The sequence below is a fragment of the Sebastes umbrosus genome, chromosome 10 (assembly GCF_015220745.1).
Source record: "Sebastes umbrosus isolate fSebUmb1 chromosome 10, fSebUmb1.pri, whole genome shotgun sequence".
NCBI classification, from domain to species: domain Eukaryota; kingdom Metazoa; phylum Chordata; class Actinopteri; order Perciformes; family Sebastidae; genus Sebastes; species Sebastes umbrosus.
The window spans coordinates 12,190,104-12,212,970 of record NC_051278.1 but is presented as its reverse complement, the minus strand read 5'-3'; the positions used below and the strand labels follow the sequence as shown (position 1 = coordinate 12,212,970).

The 22,867-nt window shown below is 39.4% G+C and overlaps 2 protein-coding genes across 3 annotated transcripts in view; both read left to right on the top strand.

Moving 5' to 3' along the window:
- The first annotated feature begins 746 nt into the window (after positions 1–746).
- On the top strand, positions 747–17,429 carry zgc:110045 (uncharacterized protein LOC664755 homolog). Of its 2 annotated transcripts, none has more exons than XM_037781299.1 (13): positions 747–1,219; positions 7,116–7,226; positions 7,395–7,418; positions 7,527–7,559; positions 7,670–7,786; positions 9,561–9,692; positions 10,125–10,253; positions 11,013–11,102; positions 11,706–11,747; positions 12,102–12,177; positions 13,058–13,110; positions 14,867–15,036; positions 15,338–16,382. In XM_037781299.1, the coding sequence occupies exons 2-13, from the start codon at positions 7,149–7,151 to the stop codon at positions 15,687–15,689; spliced, it is 1,296 nt and encodes a 431-aa protein (XP_037637227.1). In that variant the 5' UTR covers positions 747–1,219; positions 7,116–7,148; the 3' UTR covers positions 15,690–16,382. The 2 variants fall into 2 exon arrangements, with proteins under 2 accessions (XP_037637227.1, XP_037637228.1); XM_037781300.1 differs by lacking the exon at positions 15,338–16,382 and adding an exon at positions 17,054–17,429 and having other exon boundaries at positions 750–1,219.
- A 3,786-nt stretch (positions 17,430–21,215) lies between these two features.
- The window catches only part of vwc2 (von Willebrand factor C domain containing 2), a 28,052-nt gene continuing 26,400 nt past the window's right edge, over positions 21,216–22,867 (top strand). The window contains exon 1 of the mRNA XM_037781378.1: positions 21,216–21,510. The gene's annotated coding sequence lies outside the window, so the exon portion shown is untranslated. The remainder of the gene's footprint in view (positions 21,511–22,867) is intronic.

Below are 22,867 nucleotides of genomic sequence, written 5' to 3'. Positions count from 1 at the left end.
GCATGAAATGCCTGATCATCTCATGGTCTCTGAAAGGATAGAATAACTGTCACATACTTTGTCGGGCGCCATGCCCTCGACAGCTTTCAGCTTCTGTTTGTAGTTTGGAAACAAAAAGACGCCGTTGAACAAGTTTTTCTGGACTTTTATTGACCTTTCCTTAACCCCTAATCCTAACATATCCTACCCTGAAAAAGTCCTTAAAAAGTGAATCATCTTTGCGTTCTCATTAGGATATTCAGTCCTCTTAATCACAGACATAAAACTTGGGAGTTGTGTTGAAATCTTGGTTGTAACGTAATGTGGCCTGCTTAGATGTCTGATAGACTGCCATGAGGCTCACAGCAGCCATCATTGTCCCCGTGCAACGCAGTGAGTAGTAATTAAATATGCCACTTATGCTTCACTGATTCATTTCCTTCACAATTTTGAAGCTCACGCTGAATACAGACTTTTCTCGGTGCAGAAGGGCTGTATTGTATCCAGTATGGCCGCATTACAAGGGCAGAAGGCTTGGGTGTGGGGGAGGGCCGAGGCATGCGAGGGGGGAGAAGCCACCCCAGTGAAGACATTGTGGCTTAACATCACTATAATACCTCCAAACGCCACATTGTCCTTTCCAGCCCTCAATTATTGGGGTCCCTTGTACAAAGCACCGATTTCATACAGGGTGATTTATTTTTAGAGAAATACCGGCCCCGTGCAGGCAGGAAGCTCTCTGAAAATCTAATGAAGAACACAGCAGCATGCAGAGTTGTTAGTCTCAGAGCAACATCGACTAACAAAGCTTCTCTTCAGTGTGTTTTTGATGACTGCAAAGGGCTAGATTTTTTTTGTTGTGGTGGCTGTAACTGTAGCCTGCTCTATCTGTGCTGGACAGCGTCCAGCCAAAGCGCCTCTTTGCCCTGCCCTCAGGCCTCTCTTCGGCTTGTGGATCTCCGTGTGGAGGAACGCCTCTTTGGTGGCCGTGACAGGGAGAATTAGGCAGGAGATGCGGGTTCACTTTGCCCTGCGTAGGGGCTTATCTTGGGCTAAGCTGAGGACGAATAGCAAAGCCAGCCTCCGCTCCAGCCGGTCCTGAGGGCACAGGGAACCATCTGTCCACTCTGTGATAACTGACAACAAAGGGGGCAAACACTGAACGCGGACCACAAACTCAAGAGGCCGTTCATCTATAGGAGATACCAGAAATACAGAAGAGGAGTATTCTGTATATAAGGTCGTACTTTAAACTAATCATTCTTGCATTACAGGCCTCTCGCTGAGAGCACTGAGCTACAACTGCAAGGGTCAAGACGCCTTCACAGCTCAGTTTCTAACAATGTGCAGACTACAGTAATGTTGGGGTTTAGCCAAGTTTAACTTTTTAATTCAGCCGTCGTTTTTTGGTTCGGCATATTTAAAGACAGCTAAAGAATGTGTGTCTTCATTTTAATGCATCACTCATGACTCCCATTAGTCCATTAGCGCTGTTGTTTATCAGCACAAATGCATTTTGTTGCACTCTTAACTTCAGAAGATAGTTTGGGCCACAATGGATTGATCACATAGTGAATCTGTGATAGTGTAACCTTTGTGTTGGGGGAGAATGCCACGCTGCACGGCCCCATGCTTATAGTCTGATATGTCATGGTTATAAATAGACTGTTACTGTAGATATTTAAGAATTAGTCGTAGCTTCGTAGAAATCTTCTTTATGATGAAGATAAATAACAAGTTTTGAAATGTTTAGTTTGAATTATTGTCTTTCTAGGAGGTTTAAACTGAAGCACTATTATATGTAATAATCTTCTAAAATACAATAATCTTGCATTACATTTTCAAAAATTGCTTTGTTTAAGCCTCAAATTTGGAAAACATGAAACCCCTCAAGTAATCCACTTAGACATTGTTCTCCATTTCCCTCAAGGATTAATGCCCTGTTTTTTTTTTTTTGTATTGTGTGAAGCACATTTCTGCCTGTCAGTGTTGTGGGAGCTGTGTTCCTGTAGATTATCTGTTTTATCATGTATACTCCGAGGGTGCTGTTGTGCACCAGTGTTTTGGTTCGGGAAGTCGTGAGTGGGCGCTGACGTACTAGAGGTGACAGAAATGGGTCAAAAGGGTCTTAACATTAACTAAACAAATCCCGGCCTATAGGATTAGACGGAGATGTTGCTGTTTATTTGATGTATTCAACAGTAACTTTATAATGATACGCACAGAGGAGAATAGTTGCGAGTCATGTTAGCAGTAAGTCCTTTAGGTATTACCAACTCTGGAATGTGCTAGAACAATATCTTATTGTAAACTTGTCTCTGCTCTTGGAAAACTATGTTTTTATTTACTTGTTATTTACTGCCACATTTCTTCCAATGCCAATTGTGTTTATCGTCAGAGTTAGCATGCCTGAGTCAAACCCACACTCATTGTTGGTCTTTTTTATAGGTGTGGGATGGCGGTATTTATTGGTTTGTGTGAGTATCTAAGCAGGGGTCCTGTGGGAGGTCATATTTTAAAGAAATAGTGTGATATTTTGGGAAATACGCTGCTTTGTTGCCTTAAATATGAAGCTACAGCAGCAGCCGGTTAGCTAGCTTAGCATAAAGACTGGAATCAGGGGGAAACAGCTAGCCCGGCTCTGTCCAAAGGCAACAAAATCCTCCCTCTAAAGCTCACTAATTATAATTAACACATTATATTTGGTTTGTTTAATCTCTACAGGGATTAAGTAAGTGAAACTAAAATAACAATTCACTGTTGACCCCCTACAGGGTGCTATGTGCCGCTCTATGTCTTGGCTGGGAGCAGTGACTTCTTGGAGTCTCCACTGTTTGCTTGGCAGCTGGTCAGAGCCATTAATTAGTCTGAGCACATAACCCTCCGTAAACACCATTTCTACACTTTCTTATTATTGGATTCAACAAATGAGATGTACAGTAACGTGTTAATTAGTGAGCCTTTAGAGGGATTTCGTTACCTTTGGACAGAGCCAGACTAGCTGTTTCCTCCCCCGATTCCAGTCCTTTATGCTAAGCTAAAGCCAACCGGCTGATGATTACAGCTTCATATTTACTGTACAGACATTAGAGAGTGGTATCGACCTTCTCTTCTAAAGGCCATTACACTACGTCAGTGTAATTTTTCGAACTGCTGTTTTATCATGAATACTTTCACAAAAAACATGAATATTAGCAGCGAAAAAGTGACACTTTTTTTACAGAATGAGTTGATTTTATGAGCTTAAAGGCATCAACCATCACGTTGTGCATCACAGAGGCTCCGTAGTCTGAACCAGAGCGGCAAACTTTATTACTCCTTTCAACCTTGACAAAGGCAGCGCAAACCAGATCCACTCTGTCTGTTCTTATCTTTTACAATAAAAGCCCTAGACATATAATATTCGCAGACGAGTATTTTTCTTTGTCATATTTTGTTGTTGTTTATTTGTCAATTTTTTTCAAACTTTTGTTTTTGTCATTTCACACAAATCGTGAATATTAGTGGCGAAAAACTGACATACTTATTTTTCCCGAAATGAAGTCGATTTTCTGAGCTTTCTCACCGCGAATAAAGGCATCAACCAATCACGTTGTGCACAATGGGTTGAGTTGCGTCACATTTATGAAACAACAACATGGAAGCTCCTTAGTCCTTTCAACCTTGACAAAGGCAGCAGACCAGATCCACTCTGTACGTTCTTACCTTTCACAATAAAAGCCCTAGACATATAATATTCGCAGGCAAGTATTTCACATTTTCTTTGTCATTTTTTGTTGTTGTTTATCCGTCACACACTCGGTGTGTAAAGGCCTTCACTCTCCACCAGAAAGCCAATAAGCGCATTACTAAAATGTCAAACTGTTGCTTTAAACACACCAGTGTGCACACTGTTAAAACCTTAGAGTAGGATTGAATTAAACTCTGGATTAACTGGGAACACCTCATGCACACTCACCGATAGCGTGCCGACATGTTCCCTCCCCTTTATCACCATTAAGCTAACAGGTGTTAGGTGAAGTTTCACATGTGACTGCTCACTCACCTCCATGTAAGCCATCCCTTGTTAAATTACCTTTTTTTCATTTAGATTTTTTAGTTTATTGGTTACAAACTCTTCATCCGAGTCAATTTTCTGTGTACAGTGTCTCTCAAACAGTGAGTTTTACCGAACCCAATAATAAAAAATACAAAGTGTGAAATCATTTCTCCGAGCCATGATGGTCTAATAAACAAGGTGACCTTTGTCCCTGGTAGCCTTAAAGTCTTCTCTCCGTCTGTTATGGTGCAATAAGCTGCCCTTCGTACACTGCATCGAGACATTCTTTATTTGTTCTGCAAATACAACGAATTGGATACGCGGCCACAACAGAGCCGACATTGTGTGGTGTGATATTAAGAGACAGTCACACACACACATCGCTTGATCCGCAGGCCTCTACAACACAAGTGGCTTCCTTTGTGTCTTATCTTATCCAAAGGACACTCACAACTTGTATTTAGCCGGAACTAAAGACACGGTCCCATGTGAAGAAGATTGCACCTAGTGATAGGCTTATCTTCCTCCGCTACACGGTCAGAAGACAAACAACAACGATCCACAACTCTTCAGAGAGCATCAGTCCCTTGATATATTCTTTAAAAAAGGGAATCTGGCTCCTTTCAGCAGCATAAAGATGATTTCTGGTTATACACATAGTTAAGGTAATGATCCATAACATTTTCAAAGAGAGAGCTATTTTATCTCTACTGCAGACCGATTTAACAACGATGATGCCGCTTACACACAGTTCATGAAAGCTTTTCCATTTACTGTGTCGGGTAGCTCTTTGCTATTTTCCAGCACAGGAAATGATACATTTCACATTTCCTGCAGCTGCAGCAGTTTGATAGTAATAAACAGAAGAAGAAGAAGAAGCGGGTAGTTAGCATGAGCAGTGATGATAACAACAATGGCTTCACAGACAAAGAAGGCAGGAAATTTATTGAAATGTGAAGTTCATCAGCAGAGGTGGAAGAAGTTACTCAGATCCGTTACTTAAAGCTGAAGTAGGCGAGATTGAGCAAATATGATTAAAAAAGGTATTTTTATAAAACTGTCGCTATATTGTGACAGTAGTACATGAAACAGGTAACCTGAAAGAAAGCATGTGCCTCTGATGTCCTCCGGTGCTCCTAACGGCATCTGCAAGATTTCACCTACCGTAGGAAAACAAGCAGTAAGAACTGATTTGAGGTCTGCTATCCAGCTGCTGCCTATGAGAGCCGGCTGTCAATCACTCGCAAACTCCGACCAAACGGTCAAACTAGGCAGCGCTGATCAAATATGAATCAATATAATGTTACGTTAATGCCTATTTCTTGCCTAAAATGTTTTCAGAATCATCTTGTAGTGCACGGTTTAGCTGTAAAATGAGAAAGTTTATGACGCGGCCGCCATTATGAAATCTGTTGAAGAAAATACTCTTTACATGTAAAAGTCATGAAATAAGTCTGAAATAATGACTTAAGTAAAAATATGTAATATTATATATTCCAAAAGGTTAAGGTACTCAATGCAGAAAAATGTCCTCTTAGACTGTTATATATTGTATCATGAGATTATTATTACTCGTGCATCAACATGTAAGCAGCATTTTAATGTTTGCAGCTGTAACTAATTTACACAGGGCTGCAACTAATGACTAGTGTCATTATGGATTAATCTGCTGATTATTTTCTCTATTACTTCATTGATTGGTCTTTGGAAATGGTTCAAATTCAAAATTAATAATGAAAAAAACTCAAAGGAAAATCTGCATATTTATGAAGCTGTAATAATTAAATATTTTTTCTAGAGCTGTCAATTGATTGAAATATTTGATCATGATTAATCGCACAATTTGTTATCAGTTCAAAATGCATCTTAAAGGGAGAATTTGTCAAGTATTTAATACTCTTATAAAACATGGGAGTGGGCAAATATGCTTGCTTTATGCAAATGTATGTATATATTAATTATTGGAAATCAATTAACAACACAAAACAATGATAAATATAGTCCAGAAACCCTCACAGGTACTGCATTTAGCATAACAAAAATTGCTCAAATCATAACATGGCAAACTGAAGCCCAACAGGCAACAGCAGCTGTCAGTGTTGTCAGTGTGCTGACTTGACTATGACTTGCCCCAAACTGCATGTGATTATCATAAAGTGGACATGTCTGTAAAGGGGAGACTCGTGGGTACCCATAGAACCCATTTACATTCACATATCTTGAGGTCAGAGGTCAAGGGACCCCTTTGAAAATGGCCATGACGGTTTTTCCTCGCCAAAGTTTAGCGTAAGTTTGGAGCGTTATTTAGCCTCCTTCCCCACAAGCTATTATGACATGGTAGGTACCAATGTATTCCTTAGGTTTTTTAGTTTCATATGATACTAGCTTTAAAAGCCCGCTACGACATAAAAATCACAAATTGCGTTAATGCTTTCAAGAAATGAGTGGCGTTTAAACAAACTTGTGGTAACGCGTTATTATCGTGTTAACTTTGACAGCCCTAGTTTTTTCAGGAAAAAGGATTTGAAGGATTATCAAAATAGATGCCAATATAGTTTTCTATCAATTAATAAATCAACTAATCGTTTCAGTTGTACTCATCAATATTTTGTGTGCAAAAATCTTACTAATAATAAGTAATAAGTAACTTAAGCTGTCAGATAAATGTAGTGGAATAAAAAGTGCAATATTTCCTGCTGAAATGTAGAGGAGTAGAAGCATAAAGTAGCATGAAAAGAAGAGTCAAGTAAAGTACAAGTACCACAAATTTGTAATTAAATACAGTACTTGAGTAAATGTATGTAATTACATTCTACCACTCTTCATCAGTACTATACTCTCCACACAGTTTGACTTAGTAAAAAATGAGGATCTTGTAGTTGACCTCTTTCTTTTAAAATATTTCCATCTTTGTTGTCCTTGTCACTTGCTCTTATTTCTACTTGTTGAGAGAAATGCAAAATAGCAAAGTCAAATCCCTTGTATGTGAACATGTCCTTGGCAAATAAGTCTGATTCTGATAATCTATTGAACCACCTGAAATACTAGAGCTCATTATACACAGGAAATGTCTTAAACAAGGTCTTTCTTTTTGCAGAGGGTTTACATTGAAGTTCAGAAAACACAGAGGATGTCTGACAAGGAGGAAATGGTTTCAGATGGGACTCTGAATGTCACACTGACGCTGAGGCTGCTGATGCATGGAAAGGTAATAGACCAGATAAGGAACAGTTTCAAATAATTGATATCCTGATGGTCTGGTAATAGCATGTCATTGTTAAAATGATTACTTCCGCTCTAAATGTGAAAAGCTGTTAAGAAAAAAACGTGTGTGTTGCCACTTGCTTGTTGAGCATTGTTATATTTTCATTCACAGGAAGTTGGCAGCATAATCGGGAAGGTAGATATATTTTACAAACCACCAACATCACACTGTTTTCTTTCTGATTGTCTTCTCTGTATAAAACTAATCAAGTCCACTGTTTTATATTCTCCTACACGACACAAGAAAGGAGAAACAGTCAAGAAAATGCGGGAGGAGGTGAGCATTCGCTCTGACATCCGTAATGTGAAAACACGTACAATTTAATGTGTTCTGGCAGATCAATTACAATAAATTGGGCTGGATTAATTGTGTATTTGGATTTCTAGAGCGGTGCTCGTATCAACATATCAGAGGGATCATCTCCAGAGAGAATAGTTACCATCACAGGGCCGACAGAGGGCATCTTCAAAGCTTTCTCCATGATCGCACAGAAGTTTGAGGAGGTACAAATATGCAACAAGCTCATCTGCAACTCTTCAGATATTGTCATTAAAATCCTGTTGTTTTACATGAAAATTTAAGGACATTCTTTACAGATTTTGTCTGAAGAACACTGAATGCACCTTTTCCTCAGTCTTGCAAAAAAGCACCCGATTCGACTGTGATCAGGCCATTAAGTAGGTGTTATTGATCGCTGAAAGCACCAGCGATATGGGTCATTAGGGGCCTACTATACCTACTAAGTTGTAAAAGTGAAAGCGAAACTTAAAAGCTACACGTTCCAACATGTTATTAAAGGGAAACGTTACGTTTTGAACCCAAACAAATAGGCTTCTTTAGGTTTAGATCAGTGCTTGAAGTGGGAAAAAATAAGTGCCAGTACTCAATTATTCACATGCTGGCGTGTGTCGGCCGTTATCAGCAATCTCTTGTGACTCATTCCTATTTATTTATTATTTCTTTAAGCATGTTATACTGTCAGTCATAATCAGCTGTGGTTTTATTGCTATTATTATACATGGGCTTCGCATTTTCTATAGTAGGCCTATAATACTCTAATAATGTTCCAACTGGAACATTATAGGGTTAAGGTGGTGTGGTTAGTGTTAATAGTTAAAGTGCTTTCTTGTGTTATTTATAGACTATAGTCGGGTATCATTCAGGTTTTAGGAGCAGTCTGGATGCTCCTATATATTATGCAGCAGGATAAAGAGACACATGATGAATGTCAACAGTGAATAAAAGATACCAGGAGATATTTGGTTTCTTAAAAAGAAATTTGAAGGCTTTTGATTTTATTATTTAAACACATCACAGCCTGAGTCTGAACATTTAATTCTTCTGGAAATGTTTGCTCTAAAAGAGCAGCTTCAGAAAACTTTTAAATAATGTTTCATTAATTATATTTGTTCAGAAATAAAAAAATAATTTATGACGAACAATTCACTAATTATTTTACAAAAAGGACGTGAACATTGTATTGATAAATTGCAGCACCCTTGTTCTCGCCCCACCTTCCCCGTGCCGTGGCGTCGGCCCAGATGCTCCCAACATTGTTTTTATGTTCATACTGCTTATGAGGCGCGGCGCAAATACACTGCCGCTGCACCATTATGAATCACTATTATGAATCTCCCAGAGAACCTGATATGGAGTTACGGTACGCCAAGGAGTAAAATTAAGTAGTGCCGGTACTGTATACCGGTGAGTACTGGCCCACTTTGAGCACTGAGTTTAGGCAACAAAACTACAACTTCTTAAAGTTTAAGCAACAAAAACATTAGTTAAGTTTGGGGGAAAATATTGTGTTTTGGCTTAAAATAACTATGTTTCAAAAGTGAAACTTAACACTTGTGAACACAAAGAGAACTACAGGTAGTTGGTTTCAAACAGGTTGCGAACCCCAATCTCCTGGGTGTAACCTCTGTGTTTCGTGTCCCATCAATCACCCCAAAACCCACACCCTATACAGAGTCAATACCACAGCACTACTTCAAATTCTGCTCCTGTCATAATTTCTATGGTTGTTAGAAGTCGCTGTCGTGTTCTTTTATACATTCTTTCGGTGATCTATCCTGTGAATAGATGATAAAACCTATACGATTGGGTGTAGTAGGCCCCTATTGATCCACATCTATGGTGCTTATAGCGACCGATAACGCCTACTTAATGGCCTGATAACAGTGGAATCGGCTGAAAAAAGAGACTTGTTAGATAAAGCTGACGTTCTTACAGTCGGTGCTGAAAAAAACAACATATTTTTGAATCCTCCCTCAGGATATTACCGCAGCGATGACAAACAGTAACGTGACAAGCAAGCCACCTGTGACACTTCGCCTGGTTTTCCCAGGGAGCCAGTGTGGCTCGCTGATTGGCAAAGGAGGCTCAAAGATCAAAGAGATCAGAGAGGTAGGGTAGGAGGCCTTTTCTTTTTTTGTCTTCTATTAGGAAGTTGTTTTTCTGCCCCCAAACGGGAACAGAAAACCTCCCTCCCTGCTGCTTCGACACCTCAAGTATCAAATACTCCAGTCAAACTTTTCTTGTTTTTCTCTCCCTTGAAATGTGTGCATTTTTTTGGTTGCCGCTCATGAAAATCCCACTGATTATGCCTGTAAAGATCGACGGAGGGTGAATACTCGTTCTGAATGGACAATATTTGTGTACGCCTCTTCAAATATTGGAGCACATATTGCTATTTGGCTTGCAGCTGCTCCCTGCATGTCAAAATGTGTTTGGGGTAATTTGCGGGTGCTTGAAAACAGCATTTCAATTTTGGGTGATGGTGTGCTCTTTTCAGCAATAAATAGCCTTTGTTTCTTCTTGTTGTCTGGCGATGTTAAGACCACAGGCGCTCAGGTTCAGGTGGCAGGAGACATGCTGCCGGACTCTACAGAGAGGGCTGTCACAATCTCCGGCACTCCACAGGCCATCACTCAGTGTGTACGACACATCTGCTCTGTCATGCTGGAGGTAAGCGCTGTCAGACAGCAGATGATCTTCACGTTCAACCGCTCTATTTAGGCAGCAAGTATGTCACATTTGTTTAGGAGCTGGTAAAAGGTGTTCAGGATATTTTCAGTCCACATTTTACTCCTGCAAGGCTAAAGCTTATATTAAATCAATATACTGAATCGTAACCCCTGTATCATGATACGTATTGTATTGCCAGATTCTTGCCAATACACAGCCCTAGTTTGAAGTCGTTTTTGCATTCGAGTGTGGACAGAGATATTTTGTAAAACGAAGGTCGTGTGGACAGATCTTTTTTTTTAAACTGAGGGAAAAATATCTGTTTTCAAAAATATCTGTATACGTGTAGACAGGGCCCTAATTAGTTGAGTTCTCCACATACCCACTGTAACTGCAAAAGGATCCCTAAATGGGAATCACTGATGTTTATTATACTATCACATATCATTATTTATGTAAGATTGAATCTATATGTAAAATGGATTCCTGTAAGTAAGAAGACTGAGGTTAGATTAAAGTTCATCCGCTTGATCTCTTTGTATTCTCAAAAAATCTCCTCAGCTTTCAGGTCTATTCACATCTGTATCATAGCTTGCTTTGGTCCAGGGTCTCATGTAACTCTCTCAACCGATGAAAGGGGTATAAAGAGATTCTGCAGGCGATTTAAACAGGGGATATAAAATGCATCAGTGCCTGTACGAATTCTCTTCTGCAGTGTATAAAATTCTGCCTTTTTGGTTTGCATGACTGTGTCTCTAGTCTCCACCAAAAGGAGCGACTATTCCCTACCGTCCCAAGGCCATGCCTGCTGGAGCCCATGCAGTATTAGCACCACAACACTCTGCACAAGTAAGTAGCAATACGGGAGCTGTTAGCTGCGATTTCAGCAGCTCTGTTAAAAGCATAACAACTGAACAGGCTCCTTATTTTTGTGGGAGCTCAGAGTCATGCTGCTCATTAAGCACATTTCACCACTAGAGGGACACATCTGTGTAATTATACAGCAATAAGCTATTCATATTGTAATGCTGTAAGCAGTAAGATGAGATAATGATCGCATTAGAAAGTGTTCAGCCTGTGTGGGAGATATGAATGACAGTCATTTACATTAATAATTCCCCCTGCAGTGTGAGACCTGAAAGATGTCGTGACTGAAGCTCGTGTTTTTCATCAGCTGTCCTGAATTTGGCTCAGTCTGCTCTGACCTATCAGACATCTGTTTATGTTATTGGATTTCTGGCCATGGTCAAAGAGGGGGTAAAAAACAACAGATGACATTTAGATGAAATTCCATGAAAATCCATACACATTAGAGCTATGGAAAAGAGGAAGGGAATGGATTTTCAGGAATGCACTCACAGCTCTCTTTGTACTCGGCGACAAATTCACATTTCAAGTGACGAACATGTCTGCACCTCCCAGTCATATAACCTCTTCTCTTAATCCTTTCAGGCCTTTGCTATTCCAGGACAGTATGCTTTTGCGCATCAAGATGTAAGTGACTGACACATTAATGACCTCCTGCCCACTCCTTCCAAGCCACCACTATGCCCTCTGTGTACCCGACTCTGCAAAGATGAAATAACTCTGATCTGTTGACATTACTAACACTAACACATTGTAGCAGCATGCATTGATTGAAATGAAAGTTCATGATCAGTGATAGCTTTATAGCCGGAGATGTGACTGTATTTTCAGATGACTGCCAGGAGAAGCCAGCATGCTCTCTTCACACTGACACTATCTGTGATGTTTGTGAACTTCAGATTGGCTGTGTATTGTAGTTGTCAGCTCCTCTGAAATAATCCAGATTGATTGGTTAGCTCTAACTTCCTTCCTACCCTGCAGTTGACCAAGCTTCACCAGTTGGCTATGCAGCATATCCCCCTCCCTTCCCTTGGGCAGAGCAACCCTACCTTCCCTGGTACGTACCCACGGCTCCCCGGGGAAGTCCATCTATCCCTCTGTCTTCACTCCTCCATGAATCACACCATCAACACCCCCTTGTCACTTCAGAGAGGAACGAGGATGTCTCCATTCTCTCAGAGTTTACACACTCTCTCACAGGTTTCTTATTTTGTAGAAGATGGCTTCATAACAAAAATGACCCGTTAGGTTTTGCATTGGCATTCGTACTGTAGCAGAAAATAACGTGAGTGACGTTTTAAGGTTGAGCCACCAAACTAGTTTATTATCAACAAAGTTAGTCGCTGAAATATTTATGATCCAAAAGAGTATGTGACAGATTGAAAATACAAAACAGCAGAGTTCTCTGAGAGGGAAATGTGAAAAATGTCGGAAATATTTACAGTTTAGTAAATATTTAACCATTTCTCACGATTTCTCATATCCTCCCAAAATTTCCAATTTCCCTCTCCAAAAACAAATCCTAATCTCTCGACCCCATCCTCCACCTCTGCAACATTTCTCCTCCATATCTAACATTGTCTTCTTTTGGCCATCCCTGACCTCAGCCACCCCACGTACTCATATACTCTGCCACAACTAACTGAGGACAAAACATTTGAATTATATATAGACACGGTTGGTGTGATCGATTTTATGAAACATACTGATTTTTCAAGAAAATGTAGCTTATTTTATTGCAGCAATGTAAAAATTTGTGCGTAGAATGTGTGTATAAACTGTAAATGTGTCTGTCTAGAAAGATTTTCTTGCCATATGCCATTTTCATGTTCCTAATTTAGCAGTGTACCAGTGATAACTAGGTTAACTTGTCATGCAATGAAAGTGGAAGCCATTAGTGCCAAACTGTTGTTCGCATTCCTTGTCCTACTTTGCAGGATTGGATATATCTGCCCCCACAAGTTCACAAGAGCTGGCAATACCTAATGATGTAAGTGCCACATTGTTTGCATTCTTCCAGCACTAAAACTCACACCGATAATCCTCATGTTACTCACTTCATTAACACTTTTCAGGAGGACAGCTGTAAAGAGGAATTTTTGGACACAAAAACCTTCACCTTCTTAGCTGCAGAAAGTGATTCATCCTTTTTACATAGATTATTACATAAATACAGTGCAATCATCATTGTAGTAGCTTGTTGTGGCTTGAATATTACCAAGAATAGAAAACATAGCAGTCTATTAGCTATGCTACTTTAGCCTTAGATAAGATTATTTTCATCTAAATCACCAGAATCATATATAATCTCAGAATTACACATAATCATAGGTTATATAGGTTTATATTTGTACAACCTAACCTTTGCTGTTGATTAAGGGATCTAATAGTTTGAAATTTTGAGAAATTGTTTATTCACTTTCTTGCGGAGAGTTAGATGAGAAGATCAATACCACTCTCATATCTGTATGGTAAATATGGAGCTACCGCCAGCAGCCAGTAAACTCAGCATACTGAAAAAGTCTTGCTCGCTCACTGATTAACATGTTATATCTGATATGCTTGTTTAATCTGTTCAAAAATCGTCTGACTTCCTGGAGTCTTGTTGACGCCCTGAGATCGCCAGGCAACCAGCTGAGACTTAAATACCTCAAATAGGCATTTTTACACTTTGGTTTTTGTATGGGTTAAACAAGCAAGATATAACATGTTAGTAAGTGAGCTTTAGGTGCTGTGTCCACCATTGTGTTTTTTCCCAGCTGAAAACGCCATATATTCGCAGAAGTAAATATGTCGGCACAATGCAGATGGCTTGCTTTGGCCCCTTGCTCTGGATGAAGGGAAGCATGTAGAGGGAGAGAGGACGGACCTGCCAATCTATGTGGGGTCATAAGATTTTGAAGGCGAGGAAACATCTTGGCGAGTACGATCATTCGGTTCAGATACAGATTCAGATCCACTTTATGATCCCACACGGGGATATTAGTTTGGTCCAGTGCTCCAGACATGAGGACAGCATAAAGTCCATGGTAAAAACAATAAAAACAATAGCATAACGTACACAATAAGACCAAATCATAGTCATAATGATAAACACATTTGATCACGTCTTTGTGGTAGTTGTCCCGCCCCTCCTCCTCCACTGTGAATGGACGACGACAGTGACGAGCGTAACGTTTTACCCAAAGTTGAACATTTTTCAACTCTCTGCGACCTGAAAAAAAAGTCAAACGTGCAGTGCAGAAACGGCGCCCTTTTACCATAGCGTAAATATGTGGCGCTTCCATTGCATAGCATTAAATAACTACACTGGCCTCAGGAAACGCTTTGATGGACGTGGCCCCTTAGAGGTGCTGGTTGGTAGCCAGACAGAGCCAGGCTAGCTGTTTCCCCTTGTTTCCAGTCTTTGTGCTAAGCTAAGCTAACCGGTTGCTGGTGGTAGCTTCGTATTTAGTGTGTCAATCTTCTCATCTAACTCTTGACAACAAAGCAAATAAGTATGTCTCCCAAAATGTCAAACTAGCCAGTGTTCTAGTGACAATATTCACAGTATCTGTAACTAACATGTGATCTTACAATTACAGTGTGATGTGTTAGTAATACGGGTACATTGCATCATGTTTTTCTGCTGCTACAAAGACACAGCTGGGAATCTGGTTTTCTTCTGTTTTGAAATGTAATTCCTGAAAAGTATGAAAACATGACCTGTTTCGCCATTTACATGTTTCCACTGTCTCTCTTTCTAGTTTATTGGCTGCATAATTGGAAGACAAGGCAGCAAGATCAATGAGATCCGCCAGGTCTCTGGAGCTCACATCAAAATTGCCAGTGCTACTGATGGCTCAGCCATGCGCCAAGTCACGATCACGGGCTCGCCAGCCAGCATCAGCGTCGCCCAGTACCTCATCAACGCTAGGTAAGACATTACGCAGGGCGTCCACGTCCGGCAGGGCATCACACCGCGGCTTGATGATAAGACAGCCAAACACTGTGCTATTGTATGAGGGCAGAGTTATTGTGCTCAGAGTGAGGCTGGATTTGTTCCATCTCACTGCTCCGTTTTCTATTGTCTCTGCTTTTTAACACATTCCTTCTTTGATACTTATGTTTTCTCCTCTCTCTCACCTCCCTTCTCCTTTGTCTCACCCATTCTCCCCTTTTTCATTTCTCACTGTCTCCTCTTAACCCTTCACCATCTCAAATGTCACGACCTGCAGCTTAGAGATGGCTAAATACACCATGCAGGCCGCTTCCTCTGCGACCCCAGTTGACCTCAACATGAGCTTCGCTCAGTCCATCCCCACTGCCTCCGCTGCTGCTACCACTATGGCCATGCTGGCGGCCCCCTCCCAAGCCCCCACCATTAACGTCCACTCTCCCTCCGCCTTGCAAACCATGCAAACCCCACATTACGCCGTCCCCGTTTCCAGCCTGCTTGGCATGAAAACTCTCCTGGCTGTCCACCCAGCAGCCGCTTCCAGCCTAGCTCAGGGTCTGTGCCCTTACACTGCAAAAATGCAAACCTCTGGCATCAAAAAATCTGACCGGCAGAAGTTCGCCCCTTATTGATGTCTGCTTTTGAAGTCTAGTCAGTGTAGCTGACCGGTAAGACATTATTAAATGATGAGAAAATATTTAAAATTGAGCATATAGGCCTAAAAATAGCTTACACCAGTGTGTGAGTTTTGCCAGTGTAGCATTTGTTTTCCATAAATTGGGAAAATAATAGACACAGACTGAAAGGATTGGTAGTATCAAAACATGTCCTCATTAATTAAAACAGGCAGCAGAGGTGCATATTAACTCAGTGTTATCTTGCAGACATGCATAACAATTATTGAGGGTAACTCAGGCTTGTATTAGTATCCTAGAAAAAAAGCTATTTTTTCAAATGGATTCATGTTACAGAGCTTTATATGACTCCAGGAGAGATATTTTCCATGATGCAAATATTGACTTAGTTTTCTATCTGTGTAGCTAGATTACAATATTTTTTGTTAGATAATGCAAACGATAAGACAGCCGATTAGGCTGTTGTTAGGCTATTAAATAGGCATTATCAGTCGCTATAAGCACCATAGATGTGGGTTGAAGGGGCCTACTACACCTACTAGTAGGTTTTATCACCTATTCACATGGTTAATCAACCAAAGAAGGTATAAAAGAACGACAGCGACCTTAGTAAATATGACAGGAGCAGAAGAGGAAGTCAGGCGCTAAAACACAAGGTTTTCACTCAGGAGACCGGAGTTCGCATTGAACCAACAATGTCTAATTGTCTTTGTGTTCGTAGTTATTTTAACCCAAAGCACAATGTTTTTCCCTAAACTTAACTATGTTTTTTTTTTTTTTTGCCTAAACCTAAAGAAGCTGTAGTTTTACTGCCCAAACCTTTTTTTTTTTTTGCATGAACTTAAAGAAGTTATAGTTGTATTGCCTAGACTTAAAGAAGTTGTAATTGTATTGCCCAGACTTAAAGAAGTTGTAATTGTATTGTCTAAACTTAAAGAAGTTGTAGTTTTATTGCCTAAACTTAAAGAAGTTGTAGTTTCATTACCCAAACCTAACACTTTTTTTTGGCCGAAACCTAAAGAAGTTGTAGTTTTATTGCCTAAACCTAAAGAAGCCTTTTTTTGTGTTCAAAATGCAATGTTTCATTTACTTTGACAACATGTGAGAACATGTTGCTTTCAGGTTTCACTTTCATTTTTACAACGTAGTAGGTGTAGTAGGCCCGTAATGACCCACATCTATGGTGCTTATAGTGACTGATAACGCCTATTTAATGGCCTGATAACAGTCGAATCCGGTGCATAAGACATGGTGCTTTGTTGGCAGCAGGCTGTTAAAATGTTTGTCTTGTACAGTAGAAGTCAGTGTGTTAAGTATTTCTTTTTACAAGGATTGTCAACTTAACCTTTCCTTCACTATAGGCTCTCATCAGTGCTAACAGGCTTGGGTGTTCTGTAGTAGCGTTTGCGCCGTTGCAGTTCTGATGGATTATCCTAAAGCCACATTGGATTCTAGTGGATTTCTACACAGTAATCCTGTAGAGCGGGACTGGCCTGAACTAACTCATTTATTGTCTCTGGTACGCTCGTTTCTTGTTTATTTTCCACCCTAAACGACTGGAATGCTCCAACTTTCAGCATCTGAATGGATGCTGAGCAATTATTATCATAAATGTTTTATTCATGTGTTTCTGGTGTGGGTCTACCCCTCCAAACAATGCAGATTTGTAATATTTGTTGATGAAATGACTTTGAAATAAATGGGACTTTTTATGAATACAGATTGGTTGATTTCTTATAATTTTGTTAGTGAAGAAAATGTTACATTTGTGTTGATTTATGCATTGTTTACTCTATAGTGGCTTTGAGCTTTAATTGTATATAAATCAGACAAATACATTTCCACTCTCACTGGAATTACAGTTATTAACACAGAGAGCATTAACTATGTTTTTTCCTTTTCATATAAACAAAAGTAAGACTTTGTATACATGCAAGGTATTTGAGCACCTATTGGGTTATGACGTGATATTTATCTAATTTGGACTTTTTATTGATACAAATCCCTGACATTTAGGTAATCTTATCAACAAACATGAAATGAATAAGGTTGTATTTACCCTGTGTTTCTGTCTGACCAGACACCCAGAATAATCTGACTCATATAGCAAACAGATAATGTTCTCCAAAGAGGAGATGTGCATCTACAGCCTGGACATGTTAAACATTAAACAGCAGTGATAATGAAATATATAAAAGTATACAGCGCAGTAACAGCGGCCATTAGCAGTTGGCAACACACAGATATTTGTTTTTGGCAGGTATACAAAGACAACCCTGCACTAGCAGTTAGTCTGCAGTATTATGGATGCAGTTTGTTGATGGCAGAGGGCACAAAGCTGCTGCCCAAACAAACTTTTCCACCTGCACTCCCTTGAAAAACAGAGGCAAACTCATACTAACCTCACAGTAAATATTCAATGTTGTGGCAAAAATTCTCACGGGGTCCCAGAAAAGAACAACTTAACCTTCAGTTGTCCGCTCAAGCCTAGTGCTAATGGGCAGGTAGGTCTGTCCCTCTTCGCCCGTCTGTGACTCTGACTTCCCCCTCTTTTAAAAGGAGGTGGGCACTTCTGTTCTGCGGATAGCGAGCCATGTGGGCCGCTTCCACAGGAGGCCTCGAAACGCCGAAGTGGAGATAATCAATAGTTAATGGGTGCAGAAAATGTAATGACAGTGAAGGATGACATTTGAACCTCGGGGAAGGTGTAGCAGCAGAGAACAGTACTGCATGTTTGCTGATGGGTGCCCAGGGCAGTTATGAGTTCACAGCCAGCTTCTAATGCTATATTAATGATTTCCTTTTTCAACCTGACACACAGTGGCAGGAGTGAGGGGCCCATTTTGTGGAGCGCGCTGCCATCATGCAGTTTTGAAAAAGCAATTTAGAGGTAAATAAGTAAATGAATATGTTTGTTTAGGTGAATAACCATTTGATAGATTGTGGTAAATTGGCAGGCAGGACTGTCACTCAAACTCTGATGAGAAATCACTGCAGCAGCTCTCTAAATATATTCCTCTAGGGACAGACTAGCATGTCTGTGGTGCCTTACTTTGGCTATTCTTGCAGTAGATTTCCACTGTTTTATATAGGCCAGTGTTGTTATCATAAAGCATAATATACTCTAACTCATAACTGCGGGTTTATGGTATTTAAAATCTACACACTACTATGCTCTTAAAGGAACTTGTCATTTTTTTGTGACATAGTTTTGGACACCTTACATTGTGTTTTTTTTTTTTTATCTATTGCATTCCTATAATATTCTTATAGTAGGCTATTTATAGGCTTCTGTCTCTTTGAGAGCACTGTAGTTTCTTAACCGGTTGTGCTGTAGGTTGTCTGTGTATATCTCCCTATCTGCATGCAGGGCTGCACACTGAGGTCATGTCCTCAGCACTTTTTTTTGTGAATTTGTGGGTTTTAACAGTTATCATTCTACCAGAGGTGGGAGAAGTAAAAGTAGAAATACCACAATGTTAAATATATAGCCGGTATAAAAGTAAAAGTATAGATACACGACAGGTATGCAGGTAAACTGATCTCTGTCGGAGTTATAATTTAAATCATAAGGTTGGATTATTCTTACTGATGGATACTGTTATTTCATCACCATTGGGTGGTTTAATGTATTCTATAACACTGCATGATATTATTTTCTCAAATTTCTATCTCTATATCTCAACAACTGGAAAAAATGACCTTGACATTTTGTACAGACATTCATGGTCCCCAGAGGATGAATTGACTCTCCTGACTTTTCCTCTAGCGCCCTCATCAGGTCAAAATATGTATTTGTCCAACTTTGGTTTATGACTAAATACCTGCCGAACTTATGACATTCCCATCAGACTCAGCTGTACTCTGTGTTAAGTGCTCATTAAAAAAATATTAGCATGCTGAGCTCTAAGATCGTGATCATGGTAAACATTACCTGCTTAACATTTATCACTATGTTAGCATGTTAGCCTGGTGATGTACAAGTACTACTTCTTCAGAGAGCTGCTAGCATGGCTGTACACGCTTTCTTTATCTGAAAAGTAACTATAGCTGCTGTCAGATAAATATAGTTAAGTAAGAAGCAGTATTTCCCTCTTAAACCTATACGAGCAGAGGTAGCTTATAAAGTAGCCAAGCGAAAATCAAAATAGGCCTAATAAAGTTATATATTTGTATGTATGTATATATTTGATTCGATATAAATACGCTATCATATATGTATATATGTGTGTGTGTATATAAGTTAAATATATTTATAATAAATATATATAAATACCCTATTTATATCGAATCTACACCGATCAGCCATAACATTAAGACCACTGACAGGTGAAGTGAACAACATTGATTATCTCGTTGTATTTATACATGTATATACTGTATATATGTATATATTAGATTCAATATAAATAGGCTATGTATATATGTATACACATGTATGTGTGTATACATATATAAAGTTATATATATTTATAATAAATATATATAGCCTATTTATATTGAATCTATATACATATACTGTATACACACATATACTGTATATGTATATATTTGATTCAATATAAATAGGCTATTTATATATGTATATTCTGTATGTGTGTGTATATATATATAAAGTTATATATATTTATAATAAATAACCTATATTTATAAATAAATAAAATATTTAATGTATATTGAATCTACATGTATATACATATACAGTATACACACATATATACAGTATATACATATATGTATATATACACACATACATATTTATATATATATGTGTGTGTGTGTGTGTGTGTGTGTGTGTGTGTATATACAGTACATGTATACACACACACACACACACACACACATATATATATGTGTATATATATATATATATATATACACACACATATATATATAAACATATATATACACTGTATATATACATACACAAATATATATTAATGTGTATGTATATATACAGTATATGTATTTATATATGTATATATTTATGTGTATAAGATGCAATATAAATAGGCAAAAAAATATAGACACAAGTCGTCATTTCATTTCATTGCTGGCAGTGTAGAGAAGGCTTATTATTTAATATGCAGGACCATAGAGAGGATTTAGATTGATGATCTGCCAGCCTCTGATCATTTTATTCTCCAGTTAACTCTTCATTTAGACTATTTCTGTTACATTAACCATAATGAATAGGTTACACTACATTCTGACATCCCTCCTCGTGTATAGCAGCTATATAGGCTAATGTGCTGTAGTCTTTTCCTCATTCAGCAACACACATTACAGCGACCAAACGACTTCCTTCTTCCAGATAATGAAGTCAAATCGTTAATCACAGCAGAGACTGAACCGCATGAACCGACCTGAGACACCTCTCTAATTGACTGCCTGTTGTTCCTCACTCGTTTTAAACTGCTCCATCTAGCGGCCGAGAGGCTGAACTCATTCCAGTTCAACTCATTTATTAAATTATTTATTTTTCTTGTCACCGTGAGAAATAAAGTGCCAGTGTGGAGCAGCAGCATCAGTAGCTGCCGGAGCGCCTCTTGCAGCGGCTGGAGCGCAGGAGACGGAGAAGGAGCGCTTCTTCTCTCTCTCTCTCATCTCTCATCACACTGTGGTGGTGTAAAGTTGAGCAGAGACACGTCGATGACCTGCGAGCATCCTCCGGGGAAACTGTGCATTTGACTGGCTTAACGAGCGTCAGTTTCCATCTCTTCACCAACAACCAACACATCATTTGTTGCTGTCGTGGCTCTCCTCTCCTGCTGTCCGACGGCTGCGTCTCAACCTCATCAGACTCCGAGCATCACAGGTGATTTACAACACTGTTGCATGCTCCTTTTTGATTTGTGCATGTGTTATAAATTTAATCACATCAACTTACTTAACTGTTGTTTTTTCCTCATGAAATTTCATTTTAAGATTTCACTCACTCACTCAGAGACAGTATAAAGCCACTAGTGCATGCATGGAAATTAAATTGCATCCATCACAAAAAGCTTTTAAATGCAAATGAGCTGATGCAGATTGTTCAAACCTGCAGGAGGAATGATGTTGCACCTGTGGAGGCTTCATGTATTAAGTGAACTGTGTTGGTATTTTCATGTAAAGAGGACTGAGGCTGCTCTAAGAGGCATCAGAGAGGATTTTTAGTGCACTGCACAGAGACTCTGCCTGGGATGCAACATCCAGTCTACACAGCCTCTAACACATAATACAATGTATTTATCATTTCATTTTATCATACATTCACTGTCCAGCAAAGTAGCTGGTTGAATGATGCTTTTTCTGAGAGTATAGCTGCTTGTCTTTCAGTGCTAAATTGAGATTAATTCACATTTTTATTAAAATGTCACATCTCTGACAGAAGAAAGCCATCATCATCATCTTGTCTTGTTCATGTGAGTAATAAAAAAAACATATCAAGCTTGATTTCCACTCTTCTCCTTAATGCATTTCTCTGCTCCAGACTTCTCCTGGCAGGGCTTTGTGTGTATGAGCAAATTCTCACCTTGTTCCACAGCACATAATCTTAAGATCATGTGACAGTTTTGCAAGGGCTGTCGCTTTTGCGTTGGCACGTTTAGGCAAACTTTCTTCTGATTTGGGTCACTCGTATAAGATTTACAGTCGGAGGATAAAATTCAATTAGGCAGCCCTGCAGCAATCTGTACTCACTGGCAGATGGCTTAATACTCTCGGATCCGGCCTCAGTGTCCCTTATTGCTCTAATTGGATTTCATCATTTCACACTGTTTATTTGTATAAAAATGAGCTTCTCAAATGTGGCATCATTAATTCAATACTTTCTCAGCCCTGTCAGATCCAAGCCTACTAGCCAATGCTGTCTAAACATTTCACGTCTTGTCCCCCATGATCTGCTTTGTCATAAATTGAAGTAGACCTCAGAGTAAATTGTTGCGTTCCCCGTGTGCCATTGATGGCATGTTGGGATGTTGGGGGCAGTGCAACGAGGAGAATCTGTAATGTGCTATAAATGAAGTGCACACGGCAGGCGAGGGCATATTGTCTGTCTGAGTTAATTCCAACCCCGAGGAGATGGTTTTCCTCTCAATGACATCCAGTTTTGATTTTACAGAGGGTGCATCACAGGAGTTTTATCCTCCAAGACAATGTGCTTGTTTTTGAGGCTCATTGTCAGACTTTAA

Bases quoted from the DNA above. Each gene is read 5' to 3' on its own strand.
- zgc:110045 (XM_037781299.1), top strand. From the start codon at position 7,149: ATGTCTGACAAGGAGGAAATGGTTTCAGATGGGACTCTGAATGTCACA. The intron at 7,419-7,526 runs GTAGATATATTT...ACACGACACAAG, and splicing joins TTGGCAGCATAATCGGGAAG to AAAGGAGAAACAGTCAAGAA. The intron at 9,693-10,124 runs GTAGGGTAGGAG...GGCGATGTTAAG, and splicing joins AGATCAAAGAGATCAGAGAG to ACCACAGGCGCTCAGGTTCA.